At 39.2% G+C, this 20,772-nt stretch overlaps 1 protein-coding gene across 5 annotated transcripts in view; it reads left to right on the forward strand.

Moving 5' to 3' along the window:
• LOC110566699 (cytochrome P450 3A6-like) overlaps positions 1-20,772 on the forward strand; it is a 61,385-nt gene that overhangs the window by 16,818 nt on the left and 23,795 nt on the right. For 2 of the 5 annotated variants that reach the window (XM_060367973.1, XM_060367972.1), the window contains exons 5-9: positions 11,194-11,307; positions 11,904-11,992; positions 14,023-14,171; positions 18,021-18,148; positions 18,900-18,966. In XM_060367973.1, coding sequence (XP_060223956.1) covers positions 11,194-11,307; positions 11,904-11,992; positions 14,023-14,171; positions 18,021-18,148; positions 18,900-18,966 — 547 coding nt within the window. The remainder of the gene's footprint in view (positions 1-11,193; positions 11,308-11,903; positions 11,993-14,022; positions 14,172-18,020; positions 18,149-18,899; positions 18,967-20,772) is intronic. The other 3 variants (XM_060367974.1, XM_060367975.1, XM_060367976.1) reach the window with 3 other exon arrangements.

Genomic DNA, 20,772 nt, shown 5'->3' on the forward strand with positions numbered 1-20,772 from the left:
CAAAATGAGTCCTTGATCTGCTTCTCAGCATTCTGGTGTACAAAGTAACCTGTGATTTTGTAACCTGCCTCTTTGCTTAAATTTTTCATCATTTCAGCAAGTTTTATAGTGAAATTTTATGGATCTATCTATCTACATACATACATAAACTTTTACTCTGCAAATACATACAAGTTGACTTTTTCTTTTCCCATAATTTTCTCCTCTTATTGGGTCATTTCAGCTAGCACTTTGAGCACTATATTGAAAAGGACTGGTGATAGGGAATAGCCCTGTCTCACTCTTGATTTTAATTCAATGTAATGGTATTGCTTGAGTTTTTCTCTACTGAGAATAATGTAGGTTGTCGATTTCTAATATAGACTACTTATTATTTTATTTTTCATTATATATATTTTTTTCATTTCTTTTATCCTTACTTTCTCTAGAAAGTCATGTTATTTTTTTCCAAACACAGTCTTAAAAGTATCTCTGTCAGGCCTGGAACTTACCATGTAACCAGGCTGATATTGAACTCACAGAAATCTTCCTGATTCTCCCTCCTGCATACTGAGCTTAAAGCCCAAAACACCACAGCTGGGGACCAGCCCCTGGTGAGGACAGGGCTTGAAGATGGGTGGATGCAAGAGGATCTGGGAAAGAATGAGTCAGGCACAGGAATCAGGAGGAGTTTTGCATCCTGACTGGCAGTCTGGGTGCTTCTTTATTTATACAGAATTTGGTAGGCAGGAATAGATGCGTGTTGTTTCAAAACATAGATCCTATCATTTTTGTCTCCAGACATCTGTTTGAACTTCTGCTTGGTCATGCATTTAGTTATTATTGATAAAGTATGACAGAGTAGAGTTATCTTTCAAAATCATTTTCTGTCATCACAACGCAACTTGTAACAAATTTGCAGTTTCAAGGGCAGTAGACAGAAAGAAGACATCCAAGCCAGCCTGGGCAGATTGTTGTGTCCCAAGCAGTGCAGTATCTACTTTTAGGAGTCAGAGTGCTAATTATCATTAGGCCCAAAAAGCCTTTAAGGTAAAATTGCTGCAGTCATTATCTAATTTCTGCTAAAATACAATGTTCATATTTTATGTATTTGTGGAATTTATTCACATATCTAATCATGGTGGTTTTTGTTCTCAAATATATGACATGGTACTGGACCATATGAGTTAACTTTTTCTAAAAAGAGAGGTCTTCATATTTTATTCTTTAATCATTTACCTATACCATTCTTAGTCCATCAGTAGTAAGAAGAGGCTTTAATTTGATCAGTTGACAACATCTCTAGCCTACTAAAGATTGTTTACCTTTGTGTTTACTCTGTACTGATTATGTTGTTTCAGAGTAAGTGCAGGGGCAGATGTACCAAGATTATCTTTGAGTCAGAGCCTCCAAAGGAGGTCTCTGGCCTAATTATTTAAGTCACAACCTCCAGGGCACAAGGAAGAAAGTTGGCTCAGATAAGGATATCTCCCTTAAAGTGTGAAGAGTAGTACAGTCAGGCTATTTCTGAGAAAGCTTAGAAGCAGCACTCCAGGGAAAAGGTGTAAATGATTCATAACAAAATTTTCATCAATCCAATATCCCCAAGTCTTACAAATAATAAAAGACACCCCCCCCAAACATGCAACACGTAGAGATCAAGGCCAAAAGAGTGTGAGAATGCACCACAGCCATTGTGTCATCAGGCTCAGCTTTGCTGGATCTTTGTCAAGCAGTTGTGATGGCTTTTTTGTTTCTCTGTTCTCATTAGACATGGGTGTGCCACACCACCACACTGAATTTTTTAAATCACCTGTTTATTTGTTTTCATTTATTTGGTTTTAAATTTTTGCTTTTATTTTTTGAAGTATGTGTGTGCAGTGCATAAGTATGTGTGCACAGGTACATGAGTAATTATGGTAATTGTCATTTTAAATCTTCACATTATTTTATATATGTGTATAATAGATTTTAATATGATATTATTGTGATAAATAGAATTCATGCTACCATATGCACATATAATACACACAGATGTATGTGTTATTTATATTTCACTCCTATTACCTAGTCTTGTCTCATTCTCACTCTTGCTGTTCACCTTCCTCCTCAAAATTATTGTGACTCAATGAATTTATTATAAGAGAACATACACTATAGATCTATTTTAAGAAACATGGGCACCCTACCACTGTTACACTCATGAAGAGAATGCTTCTTCCTTCGCTGGTTATCACTGCCTACCTATAAATCTCCAGGGAGAGACAGGACCTCAAGAACCCTTCCAATCTCTATGGTTCAATGTTGGCAGTTCTTATTCTGTCTAAGTCTTGGGTTGTTGATCACAATTGCTGGATTTTCAAGAGTGCAATAAACTGTTCATGCGCCAAAGCAAACTCTCTACTTATGTCTACCATTCATATAGACACTGAACTGTTTAAGAGACTTTATTCATAATTATTTAAATGTGTGTACGTGACCCAGGTGAGCCAGGCAGATGGGAATCAGGCAGAAAGCTCTGCAAACCTAACAGTGCTCCAGCAAATCATAGAACTCTTCAGGATGGGGGACAATGGGCTTGAGTCCCGTGCCCAGCTCACCTCTACTGGGCTTGTTGGGTGTGATCCAGGTGTGACAGGCAGATGGGAAGCAGGAATAAAGATCACCAAGATGAATGCTCCTTTGACACCCCATAGTCCCTCTTGGGATGGTGGACAATGGGATTTGAGGCTCATGCCCACCTCACTTCCACTGGGCTTTCTTACACAGGGATAGAAGATAATGAGAAATCAATACATCAGTCAAAGAAAATGTTAAATCTAAAAAGTTCCTGATACAGAACAACCAAGAAATCTGGGACACTGTCAAAAGACAAAACCTTAGAATGATAGGAATTGAAGAAGTAGAAGTCTCCCAGCATCAAGGCCCAGAAAATATTTTCAACAAAATCATAGAAGAAAACTTCCCCAACCTAAAGAAAGAGATGCCTATAAGCATACATGAAGCTTACAGAATACCAAAACGATTGGACCAAAAAAGAAAATAACCCTGCCACATAATAACCAAAACACTAAATGTATAGAACAAAGAGAGAATATTAAAAGCTGCAAGGGAAATAGGCCAACCCACAAATAAAGGAAAACCTATCAGAATTACACTTGACTTCTCATGAGAAACTCTACAATCCAGAACGGCCTGGACAGATATCTTACAGACACTAAGAGAACATACCCAAAAAGCAGAGGAGAACTTCAGAACCCCACCAAGTGGATTCTCCCTGCCCCAGGACCCAGCAGGCACAAGAAATTAACAGACAACACCTGAGACAGAGAGATGGGTAAACGAAAAAGCACAACCAACAAAAACCAAAGCAATATGGCATCCCCAGAACCCAGTTATCCAGGGGCAAGTAGCCCTGAACACCCTAACATAAGTGAAATTCAAGAAGATGACCTTAGATCTATGCTTATGAAGAGGTAAATGGAGGAAGTAAATAAAACACGTAAAGAATTAGGGGAAGATATAATAAAACAGATTATGGTCATCTGTAAAGAAATACAGGAAGATGCAGCCAAACAGTATGTGGTATTCAGAGAGGAAATGGTTAAATCACTGAAAAAAAATAAAAGAAACAGAGGAATGTTCAAAAAACAGCTGAAGGAATTGAAGGAAAAACAGGAAAATACAGTCAGACAGGTGAAGGAAATCAACAAAATGGTTCAAGATCTGAAGATAGAATTGGAAGAATTAAAGAAAACACAAATGGAGGAAATCATGGAGAGGGAGAACCTAGGAAAGAAAACAGGAACAACAGAGGTAAGCATAACCAACAGACTACAAAGAGATGAAAGAATCTCAGGTATGGAAGATACAATGGAAGAAATTGATGTATCTGTCAAAGAAAATAATAAATCTAAAAAATTTCTGAACCAAACCATCCAAGAAATCCAAGACGACATAAAAAGACAAAACTCAAGAATAATAGGAATAGAGGAAAAAGAAGATTCCCCCCTCCAAGGCCCAGAAAATATTTTCAACAAACTCATTGAAGAATATTTCCTCAAGTTAAAGGGGAGGCCTATAAGAATACAAGAGGCCTACAGAACACCTAATAAATTAGACCAGAAAAGAAAATCCTCCTGCCACATAATAATCAAAACAGCAAGTATACAGAACAAAGAAAAAATACTAAAAGCTGCAAGGGAAAAAGGCAAACCCATCAGAATCACACCTGACTGCTCAACAGAAACTATGAGAGCCAAAAGGGCCTGGACGGATATCATGCAGACTCTAAGAGAACACAGATGAAACCCTAGGCTACTGTACTCAGCAAAATTCTCAGTCTTTATAGACAGAGAAAACAAGATATTCAACAACAAAAACAAATTTCAACAATACCTACACACAAATCTAGCGTTAAAGAAGATACTAGAAGGAAAAATACAACCCAAGAAAACTAACTACTTTCAAGAAATTCCAGGAAATAGATAACCTCACAACAGCAAAACAAAAAATAGCCAAACACACAAACACACTACCATGGCCAACATCAATATCAAAGGATCTAACAACCACTGGTCATTAATCTCCCTCAACATCAATGGACTCAATTCTCCAATAAAAAGACACAGATTAATAGAATGGATGCATAAACAAGACCCAACAATCTGTTGCATACAAGAAACACGCCTAAATCACAAAGATAGACATTACCCAAGCAAATGGACCCAAGAAACATGCAGGAGTAGCCATTCTAAAATCACCAGGAAGATATCACAACCCTGACATCTATGCCCCAGATGAAAGGGCACCCACATTTGTAAAAGAGACATTGATAAAACTTAAACCACACATAGATCCCCACACATTAATAGTGGGAGACTTCAACACCCCACTCTCAACAAAGGACAGGTCAACAAAACAGAAATGAAACAAAGAAACAATAACTCTGACAGAGATCATGAATCAAATGGACCTCATGGACATCTACAGAACCTTTCATCCAAACTCAAAAGATTTTACCTTCTTCTCAGCACCTCATGGAACCTTCTCCAAAATAGACCATATAGTTGGTCACAAAGCAAGCCTCAACAGATACAAAAAGATTAAAATAATCCCTTCTATCCTATCTGATCACCATGGACTAAAACTGGACCTCAATGACAAAAACAGCAAAAGGCCTACACACACATGGAAACTGAACAACTTGCTACTAAATAACAGCAGGGTCAGAGAAGAAATAAAGAAAGAAATTAAAGACTTCCTAGAATTCAATGAAAATGAAGGCACAACATACCCAAACTTGTGGGACACAATGAAAGCAGTGCTAAGAGGAAAGTTCATAGCACTGAGTGCCTTCAAGAAGAAATTCAAAACATCTCATGCAAGCAACTTAATGACTCACTTCAAAGCCCTAGGAAAAAAAGAAGCAAACACACCAAAGAGGAGTAGACGGCTGGAAATAATCAAAATCAGAGCTGAAATCAATAACTTTGAAACAAATAAAAAATTCAAAGAATCAATGAAACCAAGACCTGGTTCTTTGAGAAAATCAACAAGATAGACAAACCCTTAGCCAAACTAACTAAAAGGCAAAGAGAAACTATCCAAATCAACAAAATCAGAAATAAAAAGGGGGACATAACCACAGACATTGAAGAAATACAAACAATAATTAGGTCTTATTTCTAAAGTCTATATGCCACAAAATTTGAAAATCTAAATGAAATAGACAATTTTCTCGACTGATTTTACATGCCAAAGCTGAATCAGACCAGATAAACCAATTAAATAGTCCTATATCCCCTAAGGAAATAGAAGCTGTCAAAAGGCTATCATGCAAAAAAAAAAAAAAAAGCTCAGGGCCAGGGCCAGATGGTTTCAGAGCCGAATTCTACCAGACCTTCAAAGAAGAGCTAACACCAATACTCTTCAAACTATTCTACAAAATAGAAACAGAAGGAACACTACCAAACTCATTCTATGAAGCCACAGTCACCTTGGTACCTAAACCTCACAAAGACCCAACAAAGAAAGAGAATTTCAGGCCAATCTCCCTCATGAACATTGATGCAAAAATACTCAACAAAATACTTGCAAACTGAATACAAGAACACATCAAAGATTTCATCCACTATGACCAAGTAGGCTTCATCCCAGGTATGCAGGGGTGGTCCAATATATGGAAATCCATCAATGTGATCCACCACATAAGCAAACTGAAGGAGAAAAACCACATGATCATCTCCTCAGATGCTGAAAAGGCATTTGACAAAATCCAACATCCATTCATGTTTAAAGTATTGGAGAGATCAGGGATACAAGGCACATACCTGAACATAGTAAAGACGATATACAGCAAGCCTATAGCCAACATCAAACTCAATGGAGAGAAACTTAAATCATTCCCACTGAAATCAGGGACAAGGCAAGGCTGTCCACTCTCTCCATATCTCAACATTGTTCTTGAAGTCCTAGCTAGAGCAATAAGACAATTGAAGGAGATCAAGGGGATACAAATTAGAAAGGAAGAAGTCAAAGTATCACTATTTGCAGATGATATAGTATACGTGAGTGACCCCAAAAATTCTACCAGGGAACTCCTACAGCTGATTAACACCTTCAGCAAAGTGGCTGGATATAAAATTAACTAAAAAAAAAAATCAGTAGCCTTCCTGTATACAAAAGACAAAAGGGCCGAGAAAGAAATTAGGGAAAGAACACCCTTCACAATAGCCACAAAGGACATAAAGTACCTTGGTGTGAAACTAACCAAGCAATTCAAAGACTTGTATGAAAAAAATTTCCAGTCTTTGAAGAAAGAATTAGAAGAAGATATCAGAGATGGAAAGCTCTCCCATGCTCATGGCTTGGCAGGATTAACATAGTAAAAATGGCCATCTTACCAAAAGCAATCTACAGATTCAATGCAATTGCCATCAAGTTATCAACACAATTCTTTACAGACCTTGAAAGAAAAATTCTCACCTTCATATGGAACAACAAGAAACCCAGAATTGCTAAAACAATTCTCTACAGTAAAAGATCTTCTGGAGGTATCCTCATCCCTGATCTCAAGCTGTACTATAGAGCAACAATACTAAAAACTGCATGGTACTGGCATAGAAACAGAATGGTGGATCAATGGAATCGAATAGAAGACCCTGACATAAATCCACACATTTATGGACACCTGAGTTTTGACAAAGATGCCAAATCCATTCAATGGAAAAAAGACAGCATCTTCAACAAATGGTGCTGGTCTAACTGGAAGTCTACATGTATAAAAAAGGCAAATAGATCCATACTGATCACCCTGCACGAAACTAAAGTCCAAGTGGATCAAAGACCTCAACATAAAACCAGACCCACTAAACCATTTAGAAGAAAAAGTGGGGAATACCCTTGAACTCACTGGCACAGGAAACAACTTCCTGAACAGAATACCAACAGCACAGGCTCTAAGAGCAACAATCAATAAATGGGACCTCATGAAACTGAAAAGCTTCTGTAAAGCAAAGGACACTGTCCTCAGAACAAAATGACAGCCTACAGATTGGAAATGATCTTCACCAACCCTATATCTGACAGAGGGCTAATAATCCAGTATATATAAAAGAACTAAAGAAGTTAAACAGCAAAAAATCAAGTAATCCAATTAAAAAATGGGGTACAGAGCTAAACAGAGAATTTTCTGCAGAGGAATACAAGGCAGAGAAACACTTTAAGAAATGCTCAACCTCATTAGCCATCAGGGAAATGCAAATCAAAATGACCCTGAGAATTCACCTTACACCCATCAGAATGACTAAGATCAAAAACTCAAGAGACAATACATGCTGGAGAGGTTTTGGAGAAAGGGGAACCCTCCTCCACTGCTGGTGGGTATGTAAACTTGTACAACCACTCTGGAAAGCAATCTGGTGCTTTCTCAGAGAATTAGGAATAGCGCTTCCTCAAGATCTAGCTATATCACTCCTAGGCATATATCCAAAAGATTCTCAGGTACACAATAAGAACATTTGTTCAACCATGTTTGTAGCAGCCTTATTTGTAATAGCCAGAAGCTGCAAAGAATCCAGCTTCTGGACTGAAGAAACTCAACTGAAGAATGGATGCACAAACTGTGGTATATCTACACAATGGAATACCACTCAGCAATAAAACACAAGGGTATCATGAAATTTGCTGGTAAATGGTGGGATCTGGAAAAGATCATCCTGAGTGAGCTGTCCCAGAAGCAGAAAGATGCACACGGTATATACTCACTCATATAAACATATAATATAGGATAAACTACTAAAATATGTACACTTAAAGTAACTAATCAAGAGGGAGGACTCTTGCTAAAGTGCTCAATTCCTATCCAGAAAGGCAAAGAGGCTGGACATCAGAAGAAGGAGAAAAGAGGGAACAAGTCAGGAGCCTGACACAGAGGACCTCTGAAAAACTCTGCTCTGCAGACTATCAATGCAGATGCTAAGACTTATGGGCAACCTTTGGGCAGAGTGCAGGGAATCTTATGAAAGAAGTGGGAAACAGTAAGATCTTCAGAGGACAGGAACTCCACAAGGAGAGCAACAGAATCAAAAAAATCTGAGCACAGGGGTCTTTCCTGAGACTGATACTCCAACCAAGAACTATCCATGGAGATAACCTAAGACCCCTGCACAGATGTAGCCCATGGCAGTTCAGTATCCAAGTGGGTTCCATTGTAATGGGAACAGGGCCTGTCTCTGACATGAACTGATTGGCCTGCTCTTTAATTACCTCCCCCTGAGGGGGAAGCAGCATTACCAGGCCACAGAAGAAGACAATGCAGCCACTCCTGATGAGACCTAATTGACTAGGATCAGAAGGAAGGAAAAGAAGACCTCCCCTATCAGTGGACTTGGGGAGGGGCATGCATGCAGGGGGTGGAGGAAGGGAAGGATTGGGATGGGAGGAGGGTGGGAACCACAGGGGGAGTTACAAAGGGAATAAAGTGTAATTAATGAAGAAAAAAATGTAAAAATAAATAAATTAAAAAATAGAATGAAGTTAATAGAATAGAAACAGAACGCATCATTCTGCTTCATACAAGAAACATACCTCAGCAATAAAGATAGACATTGCCACAGAGTAAAGGGCTGGAAAAAGGTTTTTCAAGCAAACAGACACAAGAAGCAAGTAGGATTAGGCATTCTAGTATCTAATAAATTAGACTTTCAGCCAAAATTAATCAAAAGAAACGAGGAAGGACACTTCATACTCATCAAAGGAAAAATTCACATCTGTATCCCAAGTGCAAGGGCACCCTCATTTGTAAAAGAAATATTACTAGAGCTTAAATCACACATCAAACCTCCCACATTAATAGTGGGAGACTTAAACACCTAACTCTCACCAATGCACAGGTCAACAAACCAGAAACTAAACAGAGAAGTAATGAAACTAAAAGATGTCATCAACCAAATGCACCTAACAGATATCTACAGTGCATTACACCCAAACACAAGAAAATATACCTTCTCAGCACTTCACAGAATCTTCTTCGTATTGACCATACACTTGGTCATAATGCAAGCCTCAGCAGATACAAGAAGACTGAAATAACCCCCTGTATCTTATCAGACTACCATGGATTAAAGCTGGAATTCAACAACCCAGTCAACAAAAACCCTACAAAATCATGGACTGAACAACTCTCTACTCAATGACTATTGGATAAGGAAAGAAAGAAAAAGAAAGAAAGAAAGGAAGAAAGAAAGAAAGCAGAAAAACAGAAAAACAAAAAAACAGAGAGAAAGAAATTAGACTTTCTAGTATTGAATGAAAAGGGAGGCACAACATACCCAAACATATGGGAAATAATGAAGCAGTGCTATGAGGAAAGTTCATAGCACTAAATGCCTTCATAAAGAAATTGGAGAGATCCCATACTAGTAACTTAGCAGCACATTGTGGTAGAATTCTGTTCTAAAACCATATGCACTTGGAATGTTTTTGGTTGAGAGACTTTTGATGACTGCTTCTATGTCCTGAGGGGCTATAGCACTGTTTAAACTGTTTACCTGATCTTGATTTAGCTTTGGTATGTGAAATATATCAAGAACATTATCCATTCTGTTTAGATCTTCCAATTTTGTGGCGCACATGCGTTTGAAGTAAAACCTAATGATTTTTTGATCATCTCATGAGATGCAGAAAAAAACCTTTGACAAAAATTAAGCACCCCTTTGTGGTAAGAGTCTTGGAGATTTAAGGCTCACACATAAACATAATTAAGTTTATACACTGCAAGCCCATTGACAACATCAAAGTAAATGGAGAAAACCTCAAAGCAGTTCCACTAAAATGAGGGCCAAGAGTCCTCAAATGAGAAAATGCCTCCTTCAGCTCACTTGTAGAAAGGCTGAGGGGTATTTCCTTAATTAGTGGCTAACAGCCAGACTCAGTGTGGTTTGTGCCACTCCTAGGCAGTTAGTCTTGGGTTGTATGCAAAAGCAGTCTGAGCTACCCAGTAAATGGCTTTTTTTCCACAGCTTCTGCCCACTGCTCATGCCTTGAATTCCTGCCTTGAGTTCTCTCGGTGGCTGGCTGTGACTTAAAAGTTTTAAAATTAAATAAACCGCCTTTGTTGCAACTTGCTTTTGTCTAAGGTTTTTGTCACAGCAGTGGAAACCTAACTATGAAACTAATCATTTTTTCTGTACTGCCTTGGAGACTATATTTGGTCTCCTATGGGTCTATTCATTTAAAAAGCCAGTTTGTCTTGAGAAGGAATCATACCAAAATGAAGTTTTTTTAAAAAAACAGCTTTACACAAAACCAGGTGGCTGTATGTATCTTTGCTTCTTGTATTTTGAGAGATTTTATGTATTTTAATTTACTCATTATAGATGTGTGCTTGGGTGTATGTAGGTACAAGGCATGTGTGCAGGTGATAACAGGGACCAGAAGAGGACATCAGGTACCCATGACTGCATTTGCTGGCAGTTGTGAGTTAAAGAATTGAACCAGAGTCCTCTGCTTAAGTAGCGAGTGTTCTTAACCACGGAGCCCCTAGTCCAGAGCCAGTTTGAGGCACTTCAACTGAGAGACTAGTGTGAAACATACCATGTAGAAGAGAGGTAGTAATTATCTTACGGAGTATTGTCTGTTTTGTACATGTTTAAATACTGTTAAAATAATCAACATAATCAAGGGCAAAATCTATTTTTCTTGGTATTATAGCCTCTTGGTCCAGGTGGACTTATGAGGAAAGCTCTCTTTAGATCTGTGAATGAAGAATGGAAGAGAATTCGAACATTCCTGACTCCAGTTTTCACCAGTGGAAGACTGAAGGAGGCAAGTAAATGAAGAACTTTTTATTATAGATGTGGTAGAGTCTATCTGAGAACAGCTAGAAGTAATGTGATGCTCTTTACAGAGATGTCTGTCTGAGCATTCCGTTGATAAGAATGATCTCTGAACAAACCTGCAGACTGAGAGTTTACCACATGCTCCAGCTTTAAGCATCCAAATGAAGACTGTGATAATCAGTCTAAAATGAAAATCTGGCCATAGTCCTCCCTTCCTGCAGCCAGTCCTGATGCGACTTGATAGGCGAGGGTCAGAAAGCAGAGGAGGAGGACTTCGCCTATCAGTGGACTAGGGATAGGAGCATAGGGGGAGAAGAGGAAGGGAGGGTGGGATTGGGAGGAATCGAGAGAGGGGACCACAGCCAGGATACAAAGTGAATAAATTGTAAAATAACAAATAAAAAAATTAAAAAATGGTCTTTGTTTCTTTCTTTTTTTGTTCTTGTTTTTGTTTGCCTGGTAGGGGGATAGTCATCTTATACATTTCCTTTAAACTGTGACTATCTTTTCTTAAGTTCAAAAGTCTTAATTTGGGACTCAGATGTTGACATTTACCAACAGACTGTTTTGTTGTGTGCTTAGATGTTCTCCATCATCCAAAAGTATGGAGACGTGCTGGTGAAAAACCTGAGTCTCGAGGTTGAGAAAGGCAAGCCCGTCGCCGTCAAAGAGTGAGTAATGGTGCATGGGATGCATTTTCTGAGGCTTTGTGTGCCCTATGGTGAGCTCCCAGTGCTTGTCAAGGAGCTAAAATTACTCCACAGTCAGAAGGAGGAACTGGAGGAACTATGTGTCAAGGGACAGCTCTCTGATCACCTTGAGAGAGTCTCTTCCTTGTGTACACGAGGCAAAATTTGGTTAGCTGTTGTTGTATGTTTCAGAAGACAAATAATATACATTAGAATGAAGAAAAAAACATGTAGCAAAGCTGCAGCTGTCGAGTTGAAGAAGTGCAAGAGGAGACTATAAGAAGCACGTCAGAATTTCCTATAAGCCCACACCTGTTTGTCTATATCCCCCATTTTTATTCATTATTAGCCAGATAGAGCCAAGTAGTTGTGGTAATGATACTTGCTTTTTTGCCCAATGCTGGAATGCTAGTAAATTTAGGTATGCCCTGGTTATTCGCATGCCTCACTGGGTGCCTGTGCCCATTGATGCCCCTCACGCTATGACTCTCTTCAGACAGAAAAGGGATCTTGGAACTACAGCCACCATTGTTACTACCATCTCATTGGCGGCTGTTGGAGCTACCACCAGGGCATTAGCCATGAGTCATACTGGGCAGACTGCTCAGACCCTGAATAATCATTTAGCCAATGTAGCTCATGCCTTAGTTGTACATAAAGGAATTAATGCTCAACTAAAAGGAAGCTTGATGGTGTTCAATCAGAGGATTGACCTCTTGCAGGAGCAAATTGATACCCTATGGCAAATCGCTCAACCTGGCTGTCAATGAAAGTATGCTGGACTTTGTGTCACTAGCATACAACATGAGAATTTTTCCTGTGCTGCAAATCTGTCTAAACAATTGTCGAGCTATATTTTAGGTAATTGGACTGGAGAATTCGATACTACGATGGAGCAGCTGAGAGTGGCCATTGTCACAGTAAATTCTACCAGAGTGGACGCAGGACTAGCCACAGGATTATCAACATGGATTGCTGCAGCCATGAATCATCTGAAGGAATGGGCGGGCATGGGAGCATTAGCAGGCCTTCTGGTGTTGGTCTCCTTGGTTTGCAAGATTAGATATATGCAAGATTAGAGTCTCACAACAGTGTGATGCAGCCATGATCATTCAGGCCTTTACAGCCATTGAAGCAGGACATTCTCCCCAAGCATGGTTGGATACCATAAAAAGCTAAAATGATACGCTCAGGATGCGAGGCTAAGCACTGCACTCAGGGTCAGCCGCTTTCGACCCAGAGAAGAGCATGTCTGATTGCATGCGGGTTGATGCCCCAGGTCCCGCCTCTGAGAAAAAGGTATCGGACGGGTCTGATGCTCTTTGGGTGGATGACACCTAAATGAACATCGGTACAAAGTCCCAATTTATTTCTAATATCAGAGATCAGACCTCTACTCTTGCCTGATGCGTCTAAAACAAAAAGGGGGAACTGTAGAGAGCTGCGGAATGCTATGCCTTAAAGATGGAGCTGGTTTCCGCCTTCCACCTTCCCGATGGTGAGTGCTCTCTGTCACGAACAATTCCACATTTGGCTAAGGCTGAGGATCTGGCTTGCTTCCATGTATGTGGACCTATCTGCATTGCCCACGTCGCACGCCTGGGTTGGCTACCCAGAGGCTATTTAAGCTGTGGGCTGGCTTTCCCCAGGGTCCGAGGATTGTTCAAGGTTCCTGAATAAACTGAATTGAAAAAAAAAAAAAAAAAAGGAAGCACGTCAGAGGGTCATTGGTTTGGAAAGAGCACTAAAGTCTGTAACTGTGAACAATCTAAGATTCAAGTTTTGCTGAGGGTCTTAGAAAAACACCAGCAATACCCACATTTCTTCCACCCCTCTTTCCTCAAATTGAAGAGGGAGATGGTTCGGGAACTGTTGTGTGTAGTAAGATCACGTGGAATTCTGAAGAAGCCAGTGTGGTGAACTCAGACCACACTGGTCATACCGCAGACAACGTGTCACACAGCTCAGAGGATGTGTGGCTCGCACACTAACACCCCCGACTCTCTCCTCAGCATCTTTGGGGCCTACAGCATGGATGTGATCATAGGCACCTCATTCGGGGTGAATGTGGATTCCCTCAACAACCCTCATGACCCCTTTGTGAAAATCTCCAAGAAGCTTTTAACATTTAACATTTTCACACCATTAATTTTCTTTGGAGGTAAGTAGTAGTAGATTTTTCAATTATATTAAAATGTTAGAGTTATGTTAATTAGCATACAAAGGGCAAGATTCTTCACAGCATATCTGTACACAGTTAATTCTCTCCCATCATGTTTTCACCACTGTGTGGTTATATTATCTCCTTTTGCACTTTCTTATCACATGTGGTCATCCAGCATTGAAACATACTTTGTGCTTTTTAGATAATTTTATGACATGACCATGTGATTTCTGCCTTGGAGCCATTAAGATTGTGATTTATATTCATGCATTTACATATATTGAATAATTGTCCATCACTTGAATGATGTTTAAATTAATGTCAGCTACTTCTAATTCTTCTCTGTTTATTTTTTTCTGGATAGTATATATATTTTTAAGAGTGAGTGTAGAAGTCATTTAATAGTGTGCTGCAGAGTTTATGGAGTGTTATTGTATCAAACAGTGTTTGTTTCATGAAATGGAGTACAGATTGATGTCTACACATTTAGGGTGTCAGTGTCATATGGGCGGATATTTCCCTTAAAGTGTGTAGACCTTGTGACTGGTTTTGGTTTGATGTTAGAATAGTGATGCATTGTTGATATTCGATGGGTGGGTATGTTGCTTGGAGTCAGTAAAAAGAATTATGATTGCTAATCCAATCTGCTGGTCTGCGTATCATTCATTCGTTTCTTTGCTTGTTTAGGGACAGGCTCGTGTACCCTAGGTGGTCTGGAACTGGCTATGTCAACCAGACTGGATGAACCTTAGTGATCTGGCTGACTCAAGCTTGAACTTGGCTGCCGAGGCTAAGGTTACATCACTAGCTTCAGCTTTAGTGTGTGTCCTTTGTTAAAGGATTTGGAACTTGTTAATTTTTAGGCTTGTTATTGAGAGACATGCACTGATTCTTGTCATTTTATTGAATTCCACTTTCCAGTATTGTCTTAGTCCTTTTCCTTACAACTGCCTTAGCATCATTTACATTTTTCCCTCTAGCCTCTTGAGTATATTTATCTTTTTCTTCAGTCCAAATTGTTCTTTCCATTATGTAATTCAAGCGGGCTTCATTGTGAGAAATTCTTTAGCCTGACATAACATGCATAGTTTTGATTCTCCTTTGATTGCAATCAGTAGCTTTTTTTTTTTGATGTGGTAATATTGTTCAACATCTCTTATATATGAAACATGAAATACATCTTCATAAGCCCTCTTCACTTTATTGTTGGCCATTGAAAAGACAGCAGTCATTCTCACGGATCAGTCCCCATGATTGTAGCTGGGCCAGATGGAGCAATGGACATTGGACATGATTATTTATGCTTTGAGGATTTTGTAACATGTAACATGCTAAAAAGTCTCACATTGGTGTTGTTTGTTGCCTTGGACATGAGTATGCATACGTGAAGGGGCATGACTGTATCAAGTATGTTGAGGACTATTTTTAAGTCCTATAGCAGCACAGTAGGGGTAAGAACATTTGAAATTTTGACCTATCTGGGCTACAATCAAAATTCTTTCTCAAATCCAGGATATACACATGGAGATTTCTGAGGTAGTATTTGGCTTGCATACACAAGGCTATGAATTTCATCACCAACATTGCAATTCTTTTTTTAATTTTGAAACAGATTCTGTCTAATAATTACATCTGCTCTCAAATTAGTGTTTCTCTGCTTCAGCCTCCAGAGTACATGATTACGATTTATGTTCATGTATTTTTGTGTAGTAATGCCACTATACACATATTCATGTGCTTTTTTTTCTAATAATTTAATAGAAGTGATGATAGAGTGAGCAAGCTTTTATTGCCTTGTTTATGAAAAGGATGGAAAGAACTGGTCCCTTCATTTTTATGTTAGCTCTTGGTTTCCACTGACAAGGTTTGTAAAGCTAAGGAAATTCCCTGCTATTCCTAATTTTCTGAGAACAATAATTAGGAAAAATGTTGGGTTTTCCCTGAAATTTTTCCTAATACTTCATATCAGGCTGCTTTGGGGATTTGGTTTTACTCTGTCTTGAGACTCACTGGATGGCATGCATGTTGCTATGCAACAGGATTCACTTCCTATCTCTGCATTCAATTGTTAAGCATTTGGCTGTTAAGAACTTTTATGGTGCTTTCAAAAAAATTCAGCTAATTTACTTTAAGGGATCCCCTCTGAGAAAAAGGGACTCCCCTTCCCCTGTATGAACTTTCCCCAAGACATCAATTCACATCAGGACTGAGCATATATATCCTCACCCCCTGAGGCCAGGCCAGGCAGCCCTTCCAGGGGGAAGTGATCCAAAAGCAGGCAAGAGAGTCCATGTTAGCAACAGCCCCACCTCCTCACTTGCCAGGTGCCCCATAGAAAGACCAAGCCACCATTGGCTACATGTGCTCAAATGGCCTAGGTCCAGACTATCCTGCTCCTTAGTTGTCTCAGCCTCTGTAAGTCCCCCTGGGTCTGGGTTAGTTGTCCCTGTTGGTCTTCTTGTGAGGTTTCTGTCCCCTCCAGTTCCTCCCATCTTTCTCCCAACATTCCCACAGACACCCCCACCCTTCTCCCAGAGCTCTACTCCAGCTTGGCTGCAAGTCTCAGCATCTGTCCTGATCTGCTGCTGGCTGGAGCCTCCCAGAGGACAGTCAAGTTAGGCTCCTGTCTGTATACAAGCATAACACAGCATTATTAATAGTGCCAGGGGCTGGCTCTCTACCATGGGGTGGGTCTAAGGTTAGGCCAATTATTGGTTGGACTTTTCCTTGATTGTTGTTCCCTCTTTATCCCTGCACTTCTTATAGGCCTGGCAAATTTTGGATCAAAGGTTTTGTCCCTGGGTTGTTATTCCCCTCTTTCCACTAGTCCTGCCTGGCTAAGAGGTGGCCACTTCACTCTGCATGAGCCCCTTGTTAGGAGTCTCAGCTAGAGTCACACCCACATTTTTTCAGGAGCCTATCCTGTCGCAGGCCTCCAGCTTCCCTTCTTGTTCCCAGCCCTCTCATTTCCTGCTCCTGTTCTTCCCCACACTTGTTTCCCTCCCCATTTCATCTCCTGTCCAGTTCCCTCTCTTCATCCACTTCTGCTGTCTATTCTATTTCCCCTTCTGAGTGATATTCAGTCACCCTCCCTTGGGCCCTCCTTGTTACTTATCTTTGAGTCTGTGGAATATAGTTTGGCTATCCTGTATTATAGATCTAATATTCGCTTATAGGTGAGTATATATCATGTGTGTCTTTCTGCATCTAAATTACTTCACTCTGGATGATCTTTTCTAGCTCCATCCATTTGTCTGCAAATTTCATGATTTCTTTGTTTTTAAAAGCTGAGTAGTATTCCATTGTGTAAATGTACCACAATGTCTGCGTCCATTCTTCGGTTGAGGGACATCTTGGTTGTTTCCAGTTTCTGGCTATTAAGAATAAATTTGCTGTGAACATAGTTGAGCAAATGTCCTTGTTGTGTGGTGGAGCATCTTCTTGGCCTTTATGGTATTTTTAAGTCACATTTCTATACAGGTTACTTTTCCAAACCATGTTCTTCATTTAGCAACAAGACAGTAGAAAGTTATGTAGTCAATTTTCCACTTTTTGGTAGTTTTCTAAGTTTTGCAAATACCTGTGAAGAATTGGTATGAAAGGCTTGCTAAATATTTCATGAAATTCCACACTGAATCTTTCTGGAACTGAACTCTTCTGTGTGGGTGTGTTTTTATTTAAAATTCAATGCTTTTATTTCTGATGGACTTTTCATATTTTATAAATCATACACATTTTTCTATTGTTTTATTTCACCTAAATTATTAATTTTTTACTATTAGTAAGTAAAATAACTGTCAAAAAGTTAAATTTTCCTTTTCATCATACTTTTTCTTTTCCTTATAGTACTCTTTCCATTCCTTAACCGAATATATGAGAAACTCAACATCTGCATTTTTCCAAGTGATGCGATAATGTTTTTTAAAAATTTTACAGAAAAAAGCAAGAAAAATCGGCTTGAAAACAACCAAGAGGTAAAATATTACAACAAAAGTTGCTTCAGTTCAAAGGCAATGATGTCAAAAGTCATACATTCTGCACAGAAGGCCCATTGAGATATTTGGAGAATTTGGTCTGTTCGATTTGAGTTGTGGCTTGCATAGAACTTGGGTAATATCTTTGACCATGGGGACTGAAACTTGTATAACCTGGTTTTGCCCAATACAGCCTATAAGTTGGACAAACGATTTTGTCAGGAAAAAAATTCCAGTAGAAGGATATAAGAGAGTCATTATTTTGCCCAAGATGTCACTGCTTATTTGTCAGTATTTTGGGGTTTGGAACATTTGTAAGTAATCACATAAAATTCAGCAATGAGTCCCAGGAAAAGCAGTCAAAGAATGCAGAGTGTTGGTTAAGATTATATCAAGGAAATGCCATATTGTTGTGCAAGATTTCTTTACAAACAAGTGCCCACATCAAGAGAAGAAAATATGCCAGCCCAGCCAGGGGTCTGTGCTCAGCAGCCACAGATGATCAGAACCAGAAAATGTCATAATCAAATGGGTGTTGGACATGACATCATGATACTAGACCAAGATAGACATTTTGTTCTCCCAAATCTTCTGATGAGTGTTTTGTGTCCCTAGTGATTCAGGCAACAGCAGCTGTATTCTAGCCTTAAATCAATCATATTCTCATAAAAACAGTGTAAGTTCTTCATTCGACTTCTGTTTTCAAGCTCCCAGTGCACCTTCTGCCTTTGATATTTCTGTCTGCTTTCAGCACCAAGTGGATTTTCTTCAGCTGATGCTGAACTCCCAAAATCCCAAATATGTGGAGTCCCATAAAGGTAACTAAGTATACTTTTGGATCTAAAAGGTATACACAGAGGAAAGGTATGGTCCTTGAAATGTAATGCGTCACTCAAGCAGATACGGCTTCCTGCAGAAGGGCACAGACAAGTGGTGTTATAGACAGCAGCCTGAGAAAAATTTTTAAAGAACAAATACAAGAATGTTCAGGTTCTGAATATTATTGTGCTTCTATCCATGACAGAGAAGCTACACACGTGAAACTTCAACAACATGGCTCCTTAACCAAGACCTGAATAATTCCAAACATTGTTGACATACCTAATAGAGGTGGAAAATCTCATGACGATCCATGCCTATATATCCAGCCACATAGATAAGTCTTCCCCAGGCATGAGCCCCTTGGTAGTCTATCCAGTACCAAGTTATCAGCCCTAGAAACAAATGTATGCAGGTGACACTGAGAAGATTCAGTGGGCCATGTGATTATTCACTTAGGTTTGTATAAAAATGATGGGTAAGGAATAGAGGTCATAATTTGGGAGTGGGTGGGAACATGACATGGAAGTGTAAGAGAGTCCAGGAATGGCGGAACTGATATAATTAAATGGTATTGTTCATGGTGACTTTACACTTCCACTTTACACTTGCTGTATATCGCCTTTACTATGTTTAGATATGTGCCTTGTGTCCCTGATCTCTCCAATACTTTAAACATGAATGGATGTTGGATTTTGTCAAATGCTTTTTCAGCATCTAGGGAGATTATCATGTGTTTTTTTTTTTTCTTTCAGTTTGTTAATATGGTGGATCACATTGATGGATTTCTGTATATTGAACCACTCCTGCAACCTGGGATGAAGCCTATTTGGTCATAGTGGATAATATCTTTGATGTGTTCTTGTATTCGGTTTGCAAGTATTTTGTTGAGTATTTTTGCATCAATGTTCATAAGGGAGATTGGCCTGAAATTCTCTTTCTTTGTTGAGTCTTTGTGAGGTTTAGGTACCAAAGTGACTGTGGCTTCATAGAATGAGTTTGGTAATGTTCCTTCTGTTTGAAGAGAATTGGAGTTAGCTCTTCTTTGAAGGTCTGGTAGAATTCTGCGCTGAAACCATCTGGTCCTGGGCTTTTTTTGGATGGGAGACTTTTGATGACCGCTTCTATTTCTTTGGGGGATATAGGACTATTTAATTGTTTTACCTGGTCCTGATTCAGCTTTGGTAAGTCAAATCAATCAAGAAAATTGTCCATTTTATTTAGATTTTCAAATTTTGTGGCATATAGACTTTTGAAGTAAGTCCTAATGATTGTTTGGATTTCCTCAGTGTCTGTAGTTATGTCCCCCTTTTCATTTCTGATTTTGTTGATTTGGGTGATGTCTCTCTGACTTTTAGTTAGCTTGGCTAAGGGTTTGTCGATCTTGTTGATTTTCTCAAAGAAACAGCTCTTGGTTTCATTGATTCTTTGAATTGTTTTATTTGTTTCTAATTGATTGATTTCAGCCCTGAGTTCAATTATTTCCAGCCTTCTACTTCTTTTTGGTGTGTCTGCTTCTTCTTTTTCTAGGGTTTTTAAGTGAGCCATTAAGTTGCTTGAATGAGCTGTCTTAAATTTCTTCTTGAAGGCACTTAGTGCTATGAACTTTCCTCTTAGCACTGCTTTCATTGTGTCCCACAAGTTTGGTATGTTGTGTCTTCATTTTCATTGAGCTCTAGGAAGACTTTAATTTCTTTCTTTATTTCTTCCCTGACCCAGCTGTCATTTAGTAACAAGTTGTTCAGTTTCCATGTGTGTATAGGCTTTTTGATATTTCTGTTGTTGTTGAGGTCCAGCTTTATTCC

Source organism: Meriones unguiculatus, chromosome 15 (genome assembly GCF_030254825.1).
Source record: "Meriones unguiculatus strain TT.TT164.6M chromosome 15, Bangor_MerUng_6.1, whole genome shotgun sequence".
Classification (NCBI taxonomy): Eukaryota; Metazoa; Chordata; class Mammalia; order Rodentia; family Muridae; genus Meriones; species Meriones unguiculatus.